The sequence below is a fragment of the Lissotriton vulgaris genome, chromosome 9 (genome assembly GCF_964263255.1).
Source record: "Lissotriton vulgaris chromosome 9, aLisVul1.2, whole genome shotgun sequence".
NCBI lineage: Eukaryota > Metazoa > Chordata > Amphibia > Caudata > Salamandridae > Lissotriton > Lissotriton vulgaris.
The window spans coordinates 1,022,800,801-1,022,825,781 of NC_141697.1; the positions used below are offsets into that span (position 1 = coordinate 1,022,800,801).

Here is a 24,981-nt window from a genome sequence, read left to right on the forward strand (position 1 = left end):
CTTACGCTCCTATTAATTAGCTATTATCGACCTTTTTGGTGTTTTTTTCCGGGGTGTCTTGTCGCACGATGCGAACGCTGGGTAGATGTGCTGATGTAAACATTAGGCCGGTCGTTCAATGGCTGAGCTTTCGCTGTGGTAGATTTCTGTTTGAATAGCTGTACCGTCGACGTCTTTGCCATTAGGTAATGTAATTGTTGGGTGACCTAGTTAGAGTACTCAGCAGAAGGATGAGCCCTCGTAATTTAGTTCCGGGGCAGTTTGTCGGGGATGAGCTCGACAGCCTTGAGTACTACTACTTTGAAGTTTACATGCAATTATAATTTTTTTTAAAGTTGTCGGAGATCTGTGATTGCACTTGCAGAGATAGGCAAATTTGAGCACACTGACGACACTGACTAAATGTAATAATCTTATTACATACGCTGCTTCTGAATTGCTAGCTTAAGAAGAGCAATAGTTGTTTTAAAAATAATGTATAAAAATCTAACTTCTCCTTTTACATAAGCTTTAGATCTGCAAGTATTAGGATACAGAAGATACAAAATGACTAAGCATAGCTCGTATGGACTGATACATAATTAGGCAAACCATTAAATATGTTCTTTGAAGCGAGGTCTTATTGGTTATTTTTGATCCGTCACTTCGCATCAAGTAAGCTTCGCTGGCCCTTTACTCTTATTAGGTTGTGGCCATTGACTCTTGATTAATAAATGACACAGTCGCTGATTCAGAATGCTGCAAAGTATGTACCTCCCTCTCCAAAGTTATTTGCTTTCCTTGCTGAAAGCAAAATGAGTATAAAACGATGATTGCAAGGGTCCTGCAGATCAGGCATACTTTAGTTCTGTATGTTTATTAGTTGTAAGGCACTATGGATCTCCTTGCTGTGGCCTTGTGCAAGACGTTCTTGTTGTATTTCCTAGGCCACTTTACGGGGTATCGATGACCACTATGAATGGATAGATCTTTGGACCGACAGTTTCTGGTTACAAATGCAACCATGCTTGATAATGAAGGCTGATGTGACCTCTTTTTCATCATCTTACATTTCATTTTAAGGTGTCAGTTATGACCAAGGGATGGCTACAGGTTGTGAGTATTATTTACAGAAGCAAGATTTAGGAGCTTGAACAGAAATATAGGAGCTTGCACTGTGGAGTGGGGGTGTAGCGGATTAAGTTGTGCAACCCCCATGGTATTTTGTTCCGGGTTGTTGGATCTAAAATAAAGAGGTTCTGAATGATCCTTGCAGACCAGGGGATGAGACAATTGTTGGTCAGGTAAATTGCCACGGTAATAATGGGACAAGACTATCAGTTGTCCTCTAGAAGGATGGATTCTAGCAATGGCATATGGCACGGTTGATGCACAGAATACAATATCAAGTCTCTTTCAAATTATGAATAATGCTTTAAAGTATAAATCAGGAGCTGGTTGTGTCTGCTTCCAACAAAACAGCCATCATTTGTAAAAGGGTGGATAATAGTGAAGTTCTCATTGAGCTGCATTGAAAGTAAGCCTTGATAAGACTGGAGCCTGCCTCGTTGCAAGTAGCGCCTCCAGTGTATATTCTCCAAACTTTCTGGAGGTATTTGCTGAACCATTCCTTTTGAAAATTTGTACCAGTTCAGGACTTCGAAACTCTTTTTCTAGGTCACTTCCAGCTCCTTTCTTTGAAGTTAGTCTGAGCAGAATTAACAAGAGGTAGTTTGTTTGCCAAGATTGCATTGTTGTTGTTGCAGCTTTTTTGTGTCCTGCCAGTCTATATCCTGTAAGTGCATGGCCTTTGCTAAATTCAAAAGAAATTCGTTCCTTCTACTGAGTCAGCGAGCATACTTTGCAACTGCACAAATATGGAATTATTCTGCTGTTGATCACGTATCATAAAAAAGGACTAGGTGCCTGGTCTCGGATTTAAATGCTGCTATTTAATTTTCAGCAACTGAGCTTATACTTGAATTATAAAGCTCATGTTTGTATTACCATTTATACATCTTTGAAATTATTACATTGTTTAGAAAACGAGGTTTCAACATCACCTTTACACAAGTAAACTTAATGTCCTAACATACAAGACACATTGTCAAAAACCATAAAACATTTGTTACCTGCTGCAAATCAATATATGCACATTACATTACATTCATATGTACAAACACAAAGAAAATGAATTCATCGGTACACCAGAAAGTGTAGACAATAATCCTATATGTCAATTTCTTTTGGATATTCAGGATTATGAACCACCCTAGGCATTGTTCCAAGAGTTAATAAATTGTTAAGTCTGCCTTTGGTGGAGTGAAATAAAGGAATAATTCCTTTGGAAAAGCCGACGCGTTTCAAACCCAGTATGTGTTTACACGGGTTTTTCCTCAGGGCAACCTGGGTACCTGGTGTTTGAGAAAAAAACAAACAAGACTTCTTTTAGTTCCTATCCTCCCTCTGTAGATTATTGTGTGGCTTCACACTATGAGGAACATGCAATTACCTTTTTGTTCCTGCGTAGTGCGGTCAAATTTGATTGATATATTAAACCTGTTGCCGAAAAAGAGGACATTGTTGCATTGTTTTTTTATAAAAAAATGGAACAGAGGGCATATTGTCTGTACCCGTTTATGGGCTGCGACTTACTTGTGGAATGTATTTTTTAACGTTTAAGGCTCAGCTTGGCTCCATTACGGTGTTTTTTTCAATATATTGCCCCAGCTGTTAAAAAGAAGGACTGAATATAAGTATATGTGGATATCAAACTGTGGAGTATTGAAATTAGTGAAAAGGGAGCTAGCTTACTTGGGGAGGCGTTGATTGCGAGTGCGGTGCTTCTCTTCGATTTACTTTCTGCCGCGGGGCTCCGCTCTGCTACAAAAGAATTTAAAAGCGGAAACTGAGTATCGCTATGTGAACACTGTCTGCAAGTGAGTTCGGCATGACCAGTTCTATGCTCACCTGAGTTGAGCAACGATTCCGCTTTCCGATTCCGCGCGGCGCTTCTCTTCTATTTACTTTCTACCGCGGGGCTCCGCTCTACTGTAAAAGAATAGCGAAAACTAAGTATCGCTATGTTGACACTGTCTGCAAGTGAGTTCTGCACGACCTGTTCTGTGCTCACCTGAATTAAACAACGATTCCGCTTCCTGATTCTGGCTCTTGTTCGGTACGCTGATCGGAACAATCTGCAATGAATCACTGGGGGACCGGCCAAAGTCACATGTTTTGTATAGGGCAGGGATTTCTGGGATTTGTAGTCTATTGGGAGCCAAGCTGTTTTTTTTAAGGTGACAATCTCCTGTTATGACTGCGCCTGTGGGCTGTGGTGAGGGCCATGCCCATCAGGTTCATGCCAAAGTGTAGGTGGTGTTGACGGGATTCAGCTTATATTTCTATGCAGTTCAGTCAGTTCGTTCATCCCATCCACCACACAATTGTATTTAAGTATTAGGTATGCTTCTCTTTGAATGAGCAATGTTTCAACATCCCCACCACGTTTCGGGATTTTAATAGCTGATAGCACTGTCCATTTGAAATCTTTCAGTATGGCCGCTCTGCTGGAAATGATGTACCATGGGGGGCTGTGACAATGTTGTGTTTGATGCGTGATCGATGTTGGGCTATTCTTTGATTTACTTGTTGTGTTGTCTTTCCTATATACAGTTTGGGGCAGGGGCAGATAATTGCGTAAACTAAATTACGACTCTTGCAGTTCGTGAATTCTTTGTGGGACCACTTTATGTTATTATGATGGAATTCAGTGCCTTCCATTGTGCTTGGACATGACACACATGTACCGCACTTATGGTGCCCTTCTACGGGTTTGAGTCTCCAAAGGGTCCGCAAGTCAGATTTGACTTGGCTTGTACCCAAGTCTGCCCGGACCAACTGTTGTCCTATGCTCCTGTTTTTCTTAAGTGCGAAAAGGGGTTTCTCAAATGGGATGTCCAGTTCAGACAATAGATGCCAGTTTTTGAGAATAATGTTTTTGAACTTATTGGTATGTGGTCCGAATGTTGTTACACATACCAATTTTTCTAAGGGTGTATCTTGTTTCTTAACCAATAGTTCTTCCCTCGGAGTGTTCCATGCCCTTTTTATGGAGTGTTTCAACATTTTAGTCGGATAGCCTCTTTCGATCAATTGTTTATTCAAGATTTCTGCATGGGCTTCAAAGTCCTCTTTTCTGGAGCAGTTTCTCCTTATCCTTAGCATTTGGCTATAGGGGAGATTCGCTTTCAAATTTTGGGGGTGATGGCTCCTGTAATGGAGGATCGTATTCTTATCCGTCTCTTTGCGGTGCAGCGTGGTGGTGAGGATTTGATTTAAAGGTTTAACTTCCACATCCAAAAATGTGAGAAGAACATTGCTCGAGGAGATGGTAAATTTAATGTCCGGATGCCTCGTGTTTAGCCAATTATGGAATTGATTCAACGTGTCAATGGTGCCATTCCATTGGCACCAAATATCGTCAATATAACGATACCACGTGAGTATGTTCGTCCGGTACGGGTTGTTGTGGTACACAAACCGCTCTTCATACAGGGCCATGAACAGGACCGCCATTTCTGGGGCATAAGGACACCCCATGGCGGTCCCCTTCACCTGCATGTAGAATTTGTCTTGGAATCGGAAATAGTTTTTCTTCAAAGCAATTCTTGCCAAGGCCAGTATGAATTCTGTTGGGACTCTTTGTGGTTTAGGTCGTGTTTCCAGGAAAAATTCTATGGCCTCTAGACCCTCTTCTTGGGGAATCTGGGTGTACAGGGAAATTACATCGAAGGACACCATTAAATGTTGGGAATCATCAAATATTGAGCCTTCAATTTTATTGATGAAATCCATCGTGTCCCTCAAGTACGATTGGACTTGTCCCATGAAAGGTTTCAAAAAAACATCTACGTACTTAGCCAAAGGTTCTAATATGGAATCACACCCGGAGACAATTGGCCTACCGGGTGGTTCTGTGATGTTTTTGTGTAATTTTGGCAGGAAGTAGATTACCGGAATGCGGGGTTTCTTCTTCAGTAAGAATTCGAATTCTTTTGGACCCAAGATACCCAAGTCGAATCCTTCTGTTAATTTGACACAAATTTCATTTTGAATTTGTGAGGTGGGATCCTCAGTCAATTGTCTGTACCAATCCGTTTGGTCAATATGTTTGTGTGCTTCGATAATGTATTTGTCTTTGGCCCATACAACTAGTGCACCGCCCTTATCGGCAGGTTTAACCACTATTGAGTCATCATTTTGTAAGTCCATAATGGCTGTTTGGTGTTGTTTAGAAATATTCCGCCTATGAAATACTTTTTGCGTATCAGGCTGATTTGTTTGGTCACTTGAGTCAGGGAGGATCTCATGGGGATTGCAGCATTTCTTAGGTGGCTGTATGACGGACTGAGTTGTTGGTTAATACCTGCCAGTCCTGGGCTTAGCCCCATTGGGAAGATGCCTGACTCATGATTTTTTCTGAAGCGTGCGTTCTACAGGTCATTTCAGAAGTAAACTTCATACTGAAACCATTGGAGGACATCTTGTAATGGAGTGTAGAATCAGTATGTTAACTTGCAGTATGCTGGAGTAGTACAACCTACGGAGAAATAAAGCAATAGATCGTCATCTGGATTTCATGTTTTCTGCTGGACATGAAGCACAAAGTGTGTATGTATATATATGTGTATATATATACATATATATATATATATATGTGTTTATGCATTCATTCAGTCATTCGGTTATAATTGATGGATCATTGATTTCATTAAATAGAAAATTGATATTTAGGGTTTTAAATCTCAATATGAATGAATAAGTTGATAACAATGACTATATCCCAAAAACAATAATTTATTAATTATACCAAAAAACTTTATATCAGATTTTAATACATTGTGTTAAACAATATATATTTATTTATTTACGTATTTGCTATTAAGGTGCTTTGAGATTTTATATTGATTCATTTTATTTATAATGGATTGTTTTGTAGAGTGTTGTAACATAAGAGTAATGTTTACAAACCTATGAATCAGCATAAAGTCAGACAGGCTGTTTACTGTGGCTATGCTATGATGTCACAGCTGGGAGGTGGTATTTAAGTTTGGCAGTATTGCATGTTAGTCATGTAATCAAGGTAACAGTTGTTACCGAAACACGTTATGACCGCATTATCGTGTATAGAATAAAGAAACTTTGCGACATCAAAACTGGAGTTCGTGCCCTTTGTTCCGGCTGGAATGTGAAGGAGAGCAATTCTTGATTGATTGATATATATATATATCAATCAATTTCAGTGGTTTTTTCTTCCAAACAATGTATATATATTTTAAACATGTATAGGTAAATCCATACTAATATTATAAAGAGAGCCCAAACCTTTGAGGCGGGTAAGCTCAGGAACCACAGCACCAATCACAACACCCAATACAGCATTGGAAAGGACAGTTTCAGCCGATGGATATAGGCAATACAGCAGCCCACCATATACATTAGAAGGCTAAAAGAACCTTAGAGGCAAAGTAGTCCATTGTGGGCATGTGCGTTGTGCTCGGGGCGTGTGCATACACAGCGATGGGCGCGGCATTCGTGAAAAAAAGCGTTCACTGTGCTCCCTTGCGGGCGTGTGCGTTGTGCTGGGGGCGTGGCCATACAGCGATGGGCGCGGCATTCGTGAAAAACAAGCTGTATTACACCGCTTGCAAGAAGCTGCTGAGGCACATATCAATCGGGCGGTTCCTGCCACTAGCTGCATAAGCAGACGCACGTGTTGCACAGCAATGGACAACTACCGTTACCGTATATGCACAACTGAACTGAAAAGGTAAAAGACGACGTACAATATCATTGTTAAACAAGGCGTCTGACTCATCATAGCCTTTTCTCATACTTACCTAATGCTGCCTACGTGACGATTTACATTTCTCTACTCACTCAAAATAACAGGACCATTCAGACATTATATTTCATCCCTGGACAACATCGGGACGGGCTGCTAGTGTTTTATATTGGCCCCTATTTAATACTTAGCGATTTCTATTTTTAACTACTCCTTTCCTTTTTTATCTGGTGATTTAATGGAAGACTATGTAGTGATATCTGCTATTGTGTTCCACGTGATGTAGTGGTAGATGTGGAGCAATATTCATTTGGGCAAATAAAGTTTGTCTGACAGGTGGTACCTATAGCAGGCGACAGAATTGGGATGTACTTATGAGATCTGGCCATCTTTATACTGTTTGAAATGCATAATACGTTTCCAGCTGTTCTTTAAAACCAGCAAGTACAGCATTCCATTTGAAGTATGTACCAGTCTTGCTATATGGCACACGGACTTAAAACAACAGATGAGAAAAAAATAAAGCAAAGCTTTGATAGAAACCATGAAAATGTTCCAGGAATTCAGCTGGAATGTGCTGAGATGAATCTGACCTCACCTTTGAAACACTGATGATGTATAAGGCTAGATTTTTTGTTGCATCTTTCTTAACTCACATAGCTCTAATAGAACTGTACAGTACTGATGCAAAAAAGAAACGGTGGAAGAAAAAATATGTAATTATTAAATGGTTACATGAAGCAGAAAAATGAAGATGTAAGTCCTATTGGTTTTAAGCTTAAATAACGTCTTAAGTTCATAAATGTAGTTGTTTACAAGATCTAGAAGTATAGACCAGTAACACTGAATAACTTTTTTCTTTTCACTAAGGGGTTTTGAGTGACTTCAAATTTAATAGAGCCAAGCTCGAGTTGTCAATCAACAACCCTAGATGAAAAACATTACTATTATTGACACGTGTCCATGATGTATGTTGCAACATAATGTTTAAGACCCATATAATAAGCATTCTGCAAAAATAGAACTATTGCCTAATGTGAGGACACCCAGTTGCAGAATGAGTCCAGTAAAGGACATCAGAGTGGCACAAAAAAGCTTTAGCAGAGTGAGTGCTCCACCTATACTGGGGAAAAAATGTTTTTAATGCGAAGTGAAAAAGATTTGACATGAACGAATAAGTCTGCGAATTGCTACAGACACGCATCCGTATAAATGCATTCTGAAGTGTCCAGTTAAAATGGAATATTCTAAAAAGTCTGGTAAAGACTTACAATGAGCATTCATTGACTGAAAAGATGGAGCAATGCCATCAGATTGAGTGTCGAAACAAATATGGCTTTTCATGTTGACTTGTGCCAATAATATGACAGTCTTAAATATTAACATGTTCAGAAGAACAATAAGAAACGGTATCTCCCCACATGTTGGAACCACGGGGGTCACTGGCAGTCATGCACAGTTATCTGTAGGATAGATACGCAATCGCGATTTCACATGATTAATAGATGCCTCCAAGATGGTGGCTCTGATCTGAATGCCTGTAACCTGCTTACGTTAAAAAAAATATATAAAAGAACTGTATCTGAAAGTGCAAAAATTAATTGACTGAGGTAAAAGCAAAAAAGCGAGAATTTGTTTTTTGTTTGCAGTCTACTTAAAGATAAAGAAAGGGAAAAATATTTGGAATTACTAATATTATTAAAACAAAACTTTAAGATATAGATAAAATACAGGCTTCCTTTTCCTTAACAAATAAGGCAATATCTATAATGGACATTTAAAGGTAACCACAAAGAGGCATTATCATGATAAAAGCATTAGATATTTATTATACATTTTTGTAGTTTTAAAAATGTCACAGGGAGGACAACTCTTCTCAATTTAAAGTCGTTACTAAGTCCGATGTAAAAATTATTAACAGTGTGGATATTTTCACTTAATTGATCAATGCTAAATGTAGTTAATAACATGTTGGAAACACCTAATATGAAACATGGTAAAAATACATATATATTCATACAATTGCTGGAATTAGGTTTTTGGACCACTGATTTTGCATTGAAAACACTTATGTTTTTGCTTTGAGCTCTTTCGTAGACACATCAATTATAAAGGTCCTAAGGAATGCCACAACACCTCTGAGGAGGGTCATAGGCAGAAACATGTCAACCTACTTTTTTGGAGATATCCAGCAGGTATAAATATACTCACCTGGTTTTGCTTGTTTTAATCCTGACCCAAGGGCAGATGAATAGAATGTGTTGCATACCTTGGAGCCAGTTTTAACTTTCGCCTTTTTTACTCACTCTCTTCATTCTGCTCTACTCGGTGCTCATGAGAAGGGTATTGATCATACTCTGAAAACATCTTTGAAATCCTCTCTAATGAGGGGGTTGTAGCCTGCACCGTGACTAGGCATTACGATATGAGGAGGTTCTGTATGACGAAGAATGCCACCTCTGGTGGGTGAGGGAATTAGTCCTTTACAAAGAATATCCCACATCAGTTAGGCCCACTGACCAACTCCTTTTTTCTTTCCATTTCTTCTATCTAGACGCAGATGTTGGTGCTTTGTACTCTGCAACTTTCCACCACCGGGCACAGGATAACCTTTAACTTCCCATCGCCTTGTTGATATCCCGGTTAATGAAGTTATTCATGTGAACTCTGTAGCATCACAATAAATATACAATCCTAAACTTTTTAGGTCTCGCCTAGGCAGCGCTTGCGCTGTGCCTTCGCGACGTACAGTATCTAGGATATGGGCTTGAAAAAACGCCCATCTTTTTCATTGATTCCTATTGCTGTCCTTTAGAAATACTGGCTTTTCATTGGTGAATACACTTAGAAGTCCCTCCTTTTGGAATTTTGTATCATCCCATAAGGACTGGCCATCTTACATGCGTTCATACTGTTCAGGTTATTTATACTTGGAGAGAACTCTTTTTTTGGTTGGGCTGCGTCTTTGCTCCTTACTTGTGCAAAGAGACTTCCATCGCTTCATTTGCTTGCTATCCGGTTGTTTTATTTACTTGTCCTTCCTTAATCTCCCAGTGCCTCCCCCCACCCACCACACTGCCCAAGGCCCCCACCTCGCCTCCGAGGCCACTGCGGTTTTGCTCACAACACTACTTGTTTTTTAGGTCTCGCCTTTTCCATTCCGAAGGAATGGGAAATGGAGAGAATTCAAGTGCTCAAAATAGTCGTGAAACCAAAGGCTTTTTGGTGCGGTTTTCTTCGAGTTCACGTGAATCAGCCTCCTTCCCTCCCTCCTAATTGTATTTTTTCACGGCCGCCACCACATCAAAGGGCTTCTCCCAGCGGGTGCTCTGCGGCTTCTCCTCCCCTACTTATTAATGGCTGGCCGGTGGCCGGCCGTACTTTCAGTTTCCCGGCCGCTCTTGTTGCTTGTTTAAACTTTAAGACTGAGCGCATTGCCTGCTTCTGAGACACCGGGCTCGGTTTATTTATTCATTTTTTTAAACTTTAACACTGAGCGCGGCACCCGCTTCATCAACCCGTGCTCGTTTATTATTTTTTTTAAACTTTAAGATTGAGCACGACGCCCGCTTCAGGGTCACCGCGCTCGTTTATTTGGACGCAGTCGAGGTTGTGCCCTGCGCAGACCTACAAGAAACTCGTAGCACTGCCACGCTGCAATGCACTGTGCCTGCTCATCCGGTGTTTAGCGCAGCTTTCACCACCTCTGTTTGTCTAGCTAGGGCACCCGATAACAATGCTGATCCCGTCCAATACAGCGCTGGATTGGCTGTGCCGTGCACTGCTGGTTGTGCGTTTTGATCCTGTACTATCATAGCAGGTCAGGACATTCTGAATGCCCCTTATTTAAAGAGCCCGCTGCCACCATCTGCCTAATTAAAGATCTGTCGCCATTAACAAACTCGGCTCAACATGCTGAACCGCGCCCCATTGATCGGGTACGCTCCATTGCCTCAAAGGTATAAAGCACTACACAAGCCTTCCGTTCTCCTTGTGTTCTTTTGTCAAAGTCAATGGTCCCCGCTCTCTTTCGAATGCGCCTATTCCCCCCCCCCCCCCTCCCCCGTCTCGTCTTATTTTACCACCTGAGCTCTCTAGGCTCAGATTACCAGGTCACTTGCCGAATTCCAGTACCTGTTTTCAATCCTGGATGCCACTTTCCCTGGGCCACGGAGAGCCGGAGCAACAAAAAAACACGGCACTATGCGAGAAAATGTAGCACTCTCCGATACGCTGGTATTGTCTGCTCTCTTGAACTCTTCATCTCTGTTTGGGTGGGGGCTGTGTGTGGGCGGGGCAGGTTGTAAGGTCTTACTGTTACATCGAAGACAAATGCTTAGCTCCCCCTGCCAAAGGCACACATAGCGCTCAGAGCTGCTGTGTCTGGCGCAGCGCTCTGATAAGAGTGTGAATACCCAGCCACTATCTGCGCATGGCAGGAACATATAGCACCAGGAATGCTTCTCCAGCATGTTCCTGTACGGGCACACTGGGTACCATAGCATCACCCGCACTTCGGGAACCAGAGCTGCAGCGTAAATAGACACATCAGCAACAACCTTCTCAAACCCATTAATAGACCACACATGCCTGGCAATGGCAAAGCGCCAGCATCCTGCTCCACAACACGGGCAGCAGTGAAGCACACCAAACACCCAGGATCTGTACCCAGCTAGACCTATAGCACTACAGGGTAAGCACTACAGACACCGCAGCATCTTCTTTGGCACCTCCCTGCAACGCAGCAGGGGGGATAACCACTCTTTCTGAACACTGCTGTGGAGATGGGAGGGTGTTTTCTCCAGTAGTTCCTTTGCGGGAGGCGGTCTGTTTCTTTTGCTTATGAAGGGGTTCTAGCCAGCCCCCGTTGATTGAAGGGTGGGGGTGCAGCAGGTCCTCTATGCCTTTATCATGCTGCAAATCTTACAAGGTATACGTCTTTCTGCCAAAGTGGGACACAGATGAGGTGTGGGTTTTGCAATTTGAGACACATTGTAGTGGGCTTTGTATTGTGTGTAGTGGTTGTCTCTTCCCCCAGTACTTTGTAGCTGATAACGCAATTTCAGGCTTTTGAGTTCTTTCAGAACGTCTTGCATATGTTGCATGTAACGTAAAAGTATGTTCGTTAAAATAGATACAGCATGGTCACGTGGCTGAACAAAAACTAGGAAATGAAGTCAATATACTTATCACTTGAAGGAGCCATGTACTTTTGCTACCTTGTGCAGCACCGGATCCGCCTTTCCATTCACACGTTCATTAAACGCCAAAGTACTCTTCTTCCGGGAGGCTCAGTCATTCTCCCCCTAACATCTCCCTCCCCGTCCCGCCCTCTCGTTGTCCGTGATGCCTTGCATTTGCAATGATATAGGTCTCGCATTTACGTGAGATTGAGCTATTGGCTTTCACTTCTGTTCTTGGATTTTAGTCACTGAACATAATCTTCACAACAGTTATTTACAAAAGTTTAAGCTATTGCCATTAAAAAATTACAATCACTTTTATTTAAGTATTAACTATTTAAAAAAATTAAAAGCCAATGTTAATTGTAATATCAATACATCGAAGTCAAGTCAATACAAAACATGTGACATTACAAATACTAAAAGTGTCACATATGCTAAAGTTAAAAGTATTGGCATTGTAAATCACAAAACATAAATATAAAATGTCATTTACAAAACCAATAGCTCCAACTTTCCTACTGCGAGACCTATTGGCAACGCCAGTGCTTGTGTTAGGCAGTGGAAGATTCAGCGATTTTCCCAGAATCACAGGATATTGACTCAGTGCTGAAAACCAAACTTGCTCTCCAACTCCTAAGTCGGCATAACCGGCCTTAACGCCACATCCTCTCCCAGAATGAAAAGAAAATATATAGGACTGAATGTGCTATTCAAGCATTTGTCCTTCTCCTTTCCCGATCAAGCACCGTGACCCGTTGCCTAACCTTAACATGTCCTCCTATTGCAAGATGTAGCGCCTCCCATACTTGTTAGAAACTGGCTACACAAGTTGCACAGACCAGTGCACATGTACATGGGGTCAGAGGTTACAATAATGTCTTTTTGTAAAAAGCATTGTGTCTTCCATGGATCCCGAGAGTGAGACCGGTGAAGGCAAGAGGAAAAGAAGCAGGAGAATGCACCAGGTACTGACATATTCCTGCGAGGGTCCCTGCCTCGATGGTCTACCCTACAGGCATTGTGTCATAATGACTAATTTGGTGCAGAGCATAAAAAGGTGCAGAATTAGAATCGGAGTGTCAGTGTACTTTTATAACATACCGGTAAACAAATTTGTCTTTGTGAAATACCATACGGCCATGTGTTATGAGTCCCAGCTAGTAGTGTAGTTATGTTAAACAAGCATTTGCAATGCAATAGGTCTTGAAGTACTGAACGTTTGAGCTATTGGTGTTGGTGACCAGGGGCTAAAATTATGGCAGTGAAATTCTTGCTTGCAAAAATGAAAGGGAGATTTGATCAAAAAATTGCATCAGCCCTTGTATGTACAAATGTTTGTCATTTTGTACATATTTTAAGCAGAAATTGTTGCATGTTATGTGTATTTGCTATGTGTATTTGTATAGTGCACCATTAGTCACAAAGGTAAACCTGCCGTTGAGCAAGTGTGCGAGGCTTGCCCATGGTAGGTTGGTTAATTGATTATCTAGGTCTTTAGCTTCTGTCTGAATTCAAAGAGTGAGGAGGAGGCTCTGATATGGAATGGTATGGCTTTCCATAGTTTAGAAGCCATGTAAGAGAATGCCCGTCCTTCACATCTGGTTCTGTGGATGCTTGGGATGTGAGTGAGTAGTAGTCCTGAAGAGCAGAAGTGTCTGGGTGGTTGGTGGAAGAGATGCGGCTGTGCCAGTAGGTGGGGCCTTAGTTGTGTATTTTCGTGAATGTGTGTGTAAGGAATATGAAAAGCATACGTTTGTGTATTGGGAGCCACGGGAGCTCCCTGAGGTTGGGTTTGATGCAAGTTCTGTGTGTAAGGTTCAGGATGGTTCTGGCTGGCTGAGTTCTGGTTGTTTAATAGTCTTCTATTAAGTTGCTTGATGATCCTGGCATACAGAGTGTTCCTGTTTTCAAACGTGTTGGTTACTAAGGCATGAGTGACAGTTTTTCTACTAATGCTTGGAAGCAAGTTGATAATATTTCTCAGCATCTTTACGAAGGAGAAGCAGGATTCAGTAACAGTGTTGACTTGTGCTGTCATATCTAGTTTGCTGTTGAGGATTATCTTGTGGTTTCTGGCATGGGTGAAGGTTAATTTCAGCCAACCACCAATTGAAGTCCCATAGTGAGGTGTTGTTGCCAAAGATCACTACTTCGCTGTTGTCCGTGTTGAACTTGAGGCAGTTGGCTTTCATTCATTTAGCAAGTTTGGAGAATTTGTTTCTTGTTTTGGGGGGTCTTGTCCGAGAAGGAACATATGAGCTATGTGTCGTCTGCATAGGATGTTGATGTTGTGTGCTCAGTTGACTTTGACCAGAGGGATCATGTATGCATTAAGGAGGGTGGAGTTAAGCAATGAGCCTTGAGGCACTCCGCAGATGAGTTTGCAGGCTTATAAGGAGTAGGGTGTCAGGCTGATAGCCTGTGTTATATCCGGTAAGGAGTATCAGATCCAGCAGAGAGCAGGGTCCTTGGATGCCAACCTCGTGCAGGCACCTGATGAGAATGGGGTATGAGTCCTTGTCAGATACTGCAGGGTGGCCCAGGAGAATGAGAACTGCTGTGTAACACCGTCAAGGATCATTTAAATGTAGTGTGTAGTGGAAATGAGTGTTGTGTCTGCACTGTGATTGGGTCTGAATCCGGACTGCTTGGTGTATAGGAGCTTGTTGTTGCTTAGGTGGTCGGTGAGACGTTGGTTGATTTGTTTCTCTAAGTCTTTTGCCAGATATGGTAGGAGAGAGATGGTTTTGTAGTTGGAAAGTGTGGCTGGATCAGCGAATGGTTTCTTGAACAGGGGCTTGATGGTGGCCTGTTTCCAGGTGTCCAGGCATATGGTTGAGTCGATGGCGAAGATGTGTTAGTGCTTAGCTGACCGGGAGGAATCCTATAGTGAAGGAGGGTGAGGCAAGGGTCAGATGGGACCACCAAATGGATGATCTTCATGGTAGCAACGAGTTTGATGAGGGTGACAGCAGGTCATGAGGTCATAGTTCGTTCTTCAATTGTGATGTGAAGTTGAGTTGTGTCAGTGATGGGGTCCAGTTGATGGTCGACGTTGCTGTATATAGTGGTGATTTTGGAGAAATACAAGAGCTTGTTGCAAACTTCTTATGAGGGTGTGATGGTGCTGGGGGCAGCAAGAGGCACAATTAAATCCTTGATGAAGGTGAAAATTCCCTTGCTGCTGTCAATGCCGGTGAAAATTCCCTTGCTGCTGTCAATTCCGGCCTCTGTACAATCTGCAAAAGTTGTGCGCTTTGTGTTCCATATCTGCTGTGGGTAGCGTCTTATGGCTGATTTGTTCTCCAATTGGGCTCCAGTTGCATGCAGTGGCATTTCATCTGCCTGGCTTCCTCTGTGTACCAACAGGTCTGTGGTCAAACTCTTGCCATTGGGTTGTGCTTGGGGGAAGCCATGTTTGGTGCATGCAGTGATCCAGCTGCTGAGATTTCTGAAGGCTTTTGGCAAGTTGCTGTTGAGCTCGGGCCAGTGATAGGATATGGCTGAAGCCCACTCCTCTTCTGTGAATTTTTTTTAGCTGGGGCGAGCAGTTCCAGTGTTGGTAGGTCTATGGTGGTGTCAGATAGATATGCTTAAATGGACGAGGGCGTGGCCTGTCCAGGTCTTAGTTGCTGGCTTGTCAACTGTGATGCTACTGATGGAGAAAAAAAATGTATCCAGTAGGTGTCGAGCTGTGTGGGTAGGCTTGGTAACGTGCTCGGTGAGGCCAAGGATTCTGAGGTTTTCTAGAACATCCGTAGAGTTTGGTTCAATGCGGTCTTCTAGGTGAAAGTTTGGCTATATTAGGAGGATGAAGGTGATGGCCTTGATGAATGGTTGCGATGAAGTCTGTGATGTCGCTGGTAAAATTGGTGCCAGGATCCGGTGGTCAGTTTAAAAGGTTTCACCAAGAAAGAAGTTGGCTCTGCTGCATATCATGCGCATGAAGTGTTCCATGTAGCAGGGTGGGGGGCCTGCGTAGAGGTGGTTCAGCTGATGATATCTTTGAATATGATGGCGACTCCACCTCCCGGCTTGTGCTGATGGTTTTGCCTGGCAGTGTTGTTGCCAGCAGGGATGGATGTAGTGATCTCCGGTGCAGATGTTAGGTTTACCAATGTCTCTTTGAGGGATAGCTGTTCCTGAGGGTTGCTGTGCAGTAGATCCCATATCTCCGTGGCATGTGTGGTGAGCAAGTGGGCGTTGAGAAGCATGCATGCAAGTGTGTCGTGTTTTGTGGGTGATGTTTAGTCTGTGTGAGCGTTAGTAGGTGGCTGGTTTGTGTGAGTGAGCAAGTGGGGTTTGGGTACTGTTGCGGGAGTGTGGGGGGGTGAGAATGCATGGGAACTTGCAAGAAGAGTAAGTTAATGCTCCTTCTGTGTTGTGCAGTATGATAGCAAAGAGGCGGCTAAGGATGAGAATACAGAGCAGTGCAGCAGGGTAGCAGTGGGTAGGGTGAGAATAAGTATTCCTGACGCTGGACATGTTCCAGGAGTGGACGGGCGCAGCCAGTGGCACACCCACTATGTGCATCTGATGCGAGTCCGTCCTGCAGCCGCTATTAAGTTGGCTGTGGTAGGGGGGAGGAGTGCAGGGTGGTATTGAAACCAATTATGTCACTTCCTGTGCAGATGGATGATAGGAATTCAGAGATGTAACTACCTGCGTGGGTGGTTCATTGGGAAATCCTCTTGCTTGGCATCTTCTTTTAAAGATGGTTTGGGTGGTAACCAAAGATGTTGCTTCCTATGCAGATGGTTGATGGAAAATCCATCACCCAATCTTCACCCAGAGTGACAAAATTACTTGTGTTCATTTGTCTAGTTCTGCAATGACACTGCAGCAGACCTATTCTGATTTCACTATAATATGGATGTTTGGAAGTCCATTACTACCTAAGAACGTAGATTTGCAGTTTGGAAAATGCATTGTTGACGTTGCATTATTAAATGCAATGCTATTCCAATAAATTCATTTGTTAGTGCTGTGAAACTGAAACCTGCTTTTTTACGCTGTTGGTTGACTGCATTGAAGTGTCCACTTCCCCTGCTTTCCTACACATTCTCCCTGTTTTCCCACAAGTTCCCCTGATTTTCTTTTGCTTCCCTTAAGGCCTCCCAAGACCCGAGGAATTCAGTAGAAGGGCAAGTGTTGATGTGCCATTTCGCCCAGGCCTCTAGAGACCCGACAGTGTGCAGTTGAAGGATGGGTGCTGATTGCTACCCAGTCCTCTCCAGAGACTCAAAGAATGTGATGGAATGAATATGAAAAAACACTGATTAATCGCTCCCACCTTTTCCCTCTTCAGACGTATCTAGAAACGCCCAAAAGAGGTGAGCACGGTGGTGCTGATGGTGTCCTATAGATATTCACCCACCCCTGCCTCTTGCAGCTCTGTTCAGGCCACACGAAGCAGCATATTTCTACTGTGACAGTCTGACAGAGCTACTGCCACCGTTGTCCCACAAAGAGCGGAAATGGGTTGTTGAAGAAGGTTGGGGTAGGGGAACATGGGCAGGTACGGTTATGGGAGCTACTATTGTCTAGATTCATCAAGCGAAATGCGCTCGCAAAAGGGCCAGATACTGAGAATCTAGCCCTTTTCGAGTGCAATTTTTGTATTTGGGATTCATCATACCAAATGCAAAAATAGCTAATAAAGAATTCGCAAATTTGCGAGGATTAGCATTTAAGGAATCTCTATTATAGATTCCTTAAATGCTATTCATGAAACATTTTAAAATTGCGAATTCGCAATTTAGGAGCGCTATTTACCACGAAGTCAAACCTCGTGGTAAATAGCGAAAACTTAGAAAAATTCATTTAAATGCATTTTTCTAAGTTGTATGTTACACACATGTCCTTTGGACATGTGTGTGCACAACATCAGTGTAAATTCACATTTCAGGGGTGCTACAGGGTGTCCTTTGGACTCCCCTGCACCCTTGAAATCGCATCCTTATTTGAGATTAGCAAATTGCTAATCGCAAATAAGGAATAACTCCCCATTCATTCCTATGGGCCTTTGCTGATCGCAAATAAGGAGGGTGTAGGAATCGCAATTTATTTTGCGATTTCTACATGAATCCCGATTTGCAAGTCCTTCATAGCGATTCCTAACGCTATTAAGGACTCGCAAATCGGGACTTTGATGAATCTAGCTGTATGTGTTTGTATTGTGTATGACACCTCGATGACTACTCTCACTCTAATCAATGGAATAAGCTTAGGGGATAGTCACTGGTGGTGAGTGGCGTAGGTATCAGTAATGGAGAATTTCCCAACTTGCGATTCCAGTGGTTGCCCGTAATGTGCAGCATGGATGGTGCAGGCGCACACACACACACACTCACACTCTTTCCCACAAGCACACACATACACCCTGCACATATACATGCACACACCCATTCACAGTATTTACAAACAACCATTTATGAATGCACACACACCTTCTCATGCACCCAACATTACAAAACCAATTTACTAGGCTGCATCTCGGGTGACCAGAGGGAAGCTTTTGTACTGCAAGAAGGGAAGGAAGAATGATCCCTTCACCTCTTCTGATTGGTAGACCTTGTAAAAGGTCCACCAATGAGAGGATGGTCTGCCTTACTCCGTCACAGAGTGGGATGGTGTCAATGAGAGTTGCTGACCCCACCCAACTCTGTGATGAGCGACACTGATGGACACTCGGTTTTGGGTACTTCCAGGTGTAAAACTGGAGCGTCCAAGTCCATCAATGACGCTCCCCTTCGTCATGAAGGGGAGATTCACAGTAGAACCTGTCAGGCTTAGGCACTCATGTCCACTGGTTTGTGGAATCTTCAGCCTAGCAAATTTGGCTTAGGTAGCCAGGAGACTGCGCATTTAGCACTTGTACAGCACCTGCCTGCCTGACAAACACATTAACTGTATGTCAGGCCGACCTTTGCTCAGCCTGACAGACACTCTTTATGCAGCGGAAAAAGGTGGAGGGTCAGGGCCTGTCGCCAAGGGCCACTGCTGATTCCAAGAGACCGCACTGAGAACTTGGACTTCTGTTGTCTATGATGTTACTTGTTAGTCCCTTGGTGGGAAATAGCCCCGCTATTGATCTCCATCTGTCAATAATTCTATTTGTTTTTGAAAATCTGAATAAGTAATTGAGAGGGCATATAATACACTTTTATAGTGAAGATCCATCTCGCAGTGAAATTCTAACTGACTGATCAGCACCATGTCATTTTCCAGCGTACTGGAGTAGAAGACTTGTATATTTTCCTCGCATTCAGTTAATTATAGAAAAAAGACTTAATGTTGTGTTTTTTATGCGAAAAATGTAATCGCTGAAATTCTTGTGCATGTCCTTTCATGCCGTAGTATAGTCTACATATAATGACTGCCACTTGATTGATGAGATTTCCTGAAGAAAAGAGTATTTGTAAATGTGCCCGTTTTTAACCTCAAATTGCACGTTATTGTTATGTTTTTTCGTAGCGCTAAGCAGTTATTTGTTGTGCAGTGTGGTACGGTTAATATGCAGTTTCCGCGAAACTAAATGTCCCGTTTTATTAGCAGTGAAATTAAGGGCATATTGCGGTCCTCCGCGCACTGCTGGAAAGCGAACACCTCGCTCCTCCTTAACACGGAGCCCAGCCTCCTCCTGTGTGATGATTCCTTGCAGCCTCCGGTGCCTGTCATGGAATAAGTAATGCCTCCTGTCTGTCCTCCGAGAGCAGGAGTGCGCGAGTGCACGCGCGACGGACCGCATCCCTGATCTATATATGCTAACGACGCCGTCCTTTCGGTCCCCACGCCGTCCGCGGAGCCCCCAACAAAGGGCACGCATTACCCCTCTTGGGTTTGTCATGCCCGCCCTTTGTAAAGGCTTTGGAGAGGCTGAGGTTCCGCCCGCGGGCCGGGACCAGGTCTGCCGAACCCTGAAACCTTCCAGTCATCGAGCAGCACGCAGCATCTATTACTTGTCGACGTGCTAAGAAAGACATCTTCATTTTTAGAGATGTGAACCTTCCACGCCTCACCTCAGAGAAGCCCCGCCACACTACGGTGGAATTCAGCAGGACATTTGGCATGCAGGCGATGCCGCTTTGAATCCTCCGGGGTACGCAACTCGGGTTTGCTTTGTTCCAATCCACCGGGAGCTTCATTAAATTGGACCTCTGCTCCGGCGGGCTGGTTTTCCAGGCGCATTATAATTTTTACACGTTGGCAGATTTTTATTACTAGGAAACCATGAATGCAAACCGAGACAGGCAGAGACTTTCTCCTTTTCGGATGCTGAAAATGTTGGAAAATTGCAGGCCCACTGGAAACAGAATAGGTGAGTGGAAATCTTGAAGACTATTGATGGTCTCTTCCAACTGCTCTTAAAGTTGGTGAGCTGGAATGTTTTCTCATCTTGGTGCACATTAGCAGAGGAAACGTTTCTTTGATCTGAAGAACCCTAAAACCATTGGACTGAAGTGTAAACGAGGTTTCGGAGTATGATTGCATGTAACAGTATCAGATAATAAACTTAATCAAAAGGCCCCCCCCCCCCCTCACCCCCCAAATATCTGATAATCCGTTGCTGAGAAATAATTGGCCTGTCAGTGCACTAGCCATCTTATTTCCAGCTATCATTTTAATCTTATGTGATGAAACAGCCTATCTGCAGGAATGTCATCGTAAAATTGGTCAATATACTGAGTTTCTAAATATTCTATTTGTGTTCATGTAAAACGTGCGAATGTTTTGCTAATTTGTCAAGAAGATAACTCTGAGAAACTCTCCGGAAATGTATTTGCTGAACGTTGTTGCTGTTTCGGTTGCTGGTTTGGTTTCTGAAAAAGGTCTATTGTGTGTTGAACAGTGATTGAAATGAAAATATAGAAGTGCAGGTAATCACAGAGTACCTGCTTGCTCCTGGGAAGTGCCACCACTCTCCCATTTCATTGTATTGCAGCTGCACTGAGAAGTACAGGTACTCTCCCTTTTAAATTAAAGAAGTGCAGGTACTCCGTACCGGACAGTACCAGCCCATTTAAAGCACTGGTGTTGGGAATAAAAATCCATAATTCATATAGCCAGCCGACGCGTAAAGTTAAACATAAAGTAAGTGTACAGGTGCTAGGTATTTGAAAATATATTTTAGCATCTACTCCCTGCCTGCTCGTTTCCACTTAATGTTGGAGGTGAATTATGCAAATTCTTCACTTCTCCAGGCCCATCTTTTGTCCCACGGGGGAGCATTGTGGGTAACCCCATCCCATTATTTGTACTCCCTATCCAAGCCAGAAACAACATAGCTTTAATTTCTGCTCTTGATGTTATGCGTTATGATTATACTTTTTTTTTAATATGTTCATGTGTATTTGAAATGTGTGGTTTCTAAATAAAATCAAAATGGAAATACGGAGCCAGAAACAATTAAGGTCTGACAGAATAACTTTGGTCCTTAAAATGATTTGGTAGCATTTTGAAAGGTTGGATTTATAGAGGGGCATAATTGTCTTCCTACCCCAACTAGATGATACCTTTGCTCTCTACCTGCAAATTACATTCATGTATTTACAAGTATCTTCACTCAAAGATTTCACCTGTCTCTGAAAACGAATTGTTGATACATTATACTCTCTGAAATTAAAGGGATAATTGAGCTGAGGAAATGGTAGTTTTGTGACATGCACCATCGAGGTTACTAACACATGTAGCCCTCTGCGGAGGTGTTGATCTTAACCTCAAAAACATAGTTAGGACTACAAGGACATTACCTGCAAGGAGCTGCCTAGTTGAAGTACATGTGTACCGAATGGAGGTCATAAAATGTCCTCCTCTGCACAAACGAAATCAAAGAAAGCATTGGGTGCAAAGAATGACAAAAGATACTTCTTGCAAAGAGAAAGGAGGTGGTTCGATACTTGTGTATCTTAAGTACCTATGTAGCATTGGCAGAAAGCGGTACTATGGAATAGAACAAGCATGTTTTATTGCAGGAATGCAGTTCACTTTCTAGGTGGTATTTTGGGTGAGATCTGGTGATTTGTAGGTTGGATCAAGTTTCTATGGACTGCATACCAACCGACTTTTCAGAACTAGAAATTGATATTTTGAGAAGAGAAAAAATCAAAGAGCATGTGTGTTCCCCGATTCACTTAAATTGAAGCGGAGGCATTTCTAGGCAAGAGACAGCTAAAATAAGTCATTTTTGTTTTGGCTTCAAAAATCGGGAGACTCCAAACTGAAATGCTTCTGTTGGCATGTATGGGACTGTAATGAAGTTGTGGTCTGGGGCTCTTGGAGAAGTTGTGCAGTGGGTCAAGGAGAGCTATGAGTGATGGTGATTTGCTAACCAACAGGACCATTCGAGGAGGATGTGGAGGTACTATTTTCAGGACTGTAACCCCGTTTTATTGAACTAATCCACAGTTTAAGTTCGATGGGGCATATTTGGAGGCCATTTTTAGAATTAATTTAACAGTTTGGCTCTTACTTAGTTAAGTGAAAACCCTCTTAAAAGTGTAGTTGATTAGAGCACAATTTCCCAATTGGAAGAGAATTATTAGACTTAACTGCACCCTCCCAAACAATAACTAGACCTAAAGATCAGCAACTGCAGACTTCTGACCCGATGCTACAATTTTCATATAATTATACTAAACTCTGTTGGAACTAATCTATTCCTGACTAAAATGGGCAAATATCGCTCACCCACACAAGTGGCATGCTTCATCATCAGGCCCTCTCCTCTTCACTGGAAGGGACGGGGACGTCGTGAGCTCGATGCATGAATCACCTCAGAGGCACATAGGTGAGAGAGAGCAACATGAAACGCAGGATGACAGAAGAGAAGAACACAGATGAGAGAGCAGCACGGGAGGGAGGGAGAGGCTTGCACATGGACGAGAGAGCAACACAAAGTGAAAGGGAGGGAAGCGCACAGGGGAGACCGCTGGAAGCACATGCACTCTCATGGAGTACTTATGCAAAAAGTAAAAAAAAAAATAAAAAAAAAACTTCACTGAAAATGAGCAGACATGTAAAGAGGCTATTCTCTGGGGGAGGGACAAGCAAGATGGACAAAGCAAGCCATCAAATAAGAATGAAGCAAATGAGTGACGACAAAGCCAACCAGTGGTAAGCAGTGGGTGGGATTTAAACCCACGGTAAGGTCTTAGTAAGCAGACAATAGGTCTTTTGCAACCAGACAGCTTACTCTGTGTGGTAGGCTCAACCTATAAACACATATCAGGTGTTTTTTCCCCACTTTAATTTGCTCAACTCTTCCTGAAAGGTGTCTTCATTTATGATCCATGTAGACTGTCTGGAAAATATTGCTTTTAATTTTTAAACAGACAATTGTTTAGGATATAGTTCAAGCATTTTTGTCCTTAAAGAGGCGCCTCTAATCTAGCAAGATTAAACAATATGTTGAGAGATGCATTTTTTCTTGTAGACTCCAGGCGAGCACGGTTGATTTTCTATTTGTGTCAGGAGAGGCTACTCCGTGAGTGCGGAGGAGCTTTGCCCTGCTAAAAAAAATGCCCGGGGGTGTGGCTTGATGTGGGCGGCCGTGCTCTGGTTGGGCTCCCGCTGCCACCGGCCTGTATTTGCCTTTAAAGCGGATCAAGGGGCATCTAACCTCCCTTTTGAGTGTCCTGGCAGAGTGGACACTTCGCTGCTGAGTGTCCGGAGGCTGATTTGGACGGGCGGTGACTTGGGGACATTCCCCAGAGCGGACAGGCGGAACTTCGAGAGCGGCGCCCGCCATCTTGTGACCCTGCGGTGGCAGCTCGATCCCTGCTGATTGCCCGGGAAGCAGCGAGGCGGATACGGAGCAGTTGCCTGCGAGAAGCTCTGGGAGCAGGCCGACGCTGGTGGCCCCCGCGACTCCTTCCTGAGACCCGGCAGGCAGTTGAGTTGTGGGGAGCTTGGAGTCCTGCTCCGGAGGTGTACAGCGGTAGCCTGCCAAATTTCGCCCGCGGCCGGCCTTGCGGTCTGGGGCTCTATGGACGGTTGGAGCTGAGAGCGGACATCGCGGACCCCGGAGGACATAGGTGCACTGCCGGGGGTGGTTCTCTGCCGCTCCGGAGGCCTGGCGGGGGCAGCCCGACTCCTGTTCCTGCTGAGCCTGGGGTGACTACGTCGGTCCCCGGGGCCTAGAACCTGCGGGCCCGCCATTTTGCTTGGCCATGGAGAGAAGGCTTGTCGGCTCGGCCCCGTTGGGGAGTGCAGCGATCTACGGCCCTCCGAGGAGGTGGCGACAGTGGACAGACGCCTAGCGGGAGTTCCCCGGCGTCGGGCAAGGCCTATGTGGAGGTGAGCGGCGGCGAGGCGGTGAGGCCTGATGGTGTGCAACGCCGGCCATTTTGCAGAGGAGGAGCACCTGGGGCTCTCGGCGCTCTTGAGGAGTAGTTTGTGGTGGGTGAGCCTTGCAAGCGGGGGGACGGAGAGACCGGCTGGGGAACCCCCTCAGGGCTTGCTGTGCTCGGACCCTGAAAAGGCGGTTGAAGGGAACCCTTGGGTGACTCTGCACGGAGGGGCCTGGCTGCAAAGCGGAGGTGAGCTGTGTGGATTGTGCGGGGGGGGTGAGGGGACCCACCGTTGGCCGGCTGCTGCCCGGACAAGTTTCAAAGATTGCAGCCTGACTAGTGCGATATCCCTGGTGGTCGACCCCCCCCCCCTCTTCTCCCCCCTCTCAGTAGCTGCCCGTAGTCTGGGATTGTGTGGGGGCGGTGGCCCGCCGCCTCGCCTGCCCGGTCTTTTGAGTGGGGACATATTCGTCCCTCAGTCCTGCCTGGCTTACAGAGACGATGATGCGCTCCAATAGAGGCGCCAAGACTGACCCGGCGGCAGCCCCCAAGGAAAATACTGTGGTGGCCATGTGGAGGAAGTCGGGGGCACCCGCGGCCGGGGAGAGCTCGTCCGGGCCGCTCCGGAGTCCCCGCCAGTCACGCAGGCATTTATGGCCGCCTTCATGACCGAGCTCAA

At 44.1% G+C, this 24,981-nt stretch overlaps 1 protein-coding gene across 5 annotated transcripts in view; it reads left to right on the top strand.

Annotated features, from left to right (window-relative positions):
• The window catches only part of LOC147692727 (cyclin-dependent kinase 17-like), a 600,938-nt gene that overhangs the window by 140,308 nt on the left and 435,649 nt on the right, over positions 1-24,981 (top strand). Inside the window, exon 1 of one of the 5 annotated variants that reach the window (XM_086938921.1) lies at positions 20,129-20,332. The exons of the other annotated variants lie outside the window; for them this stretch is intronic. Coding sequence (XP_086795047.1) covers positions 20,245-20,332 — 88 coding nt within the window. The 5' untranslated portion in view covers positions 20,129-20,244. Of the gene's footprint in view, positions 1-20,128; positions 20,333-24,981 lie in introns of those variants that run through there. 5 annotated transcript variants of the gene reach the window in all.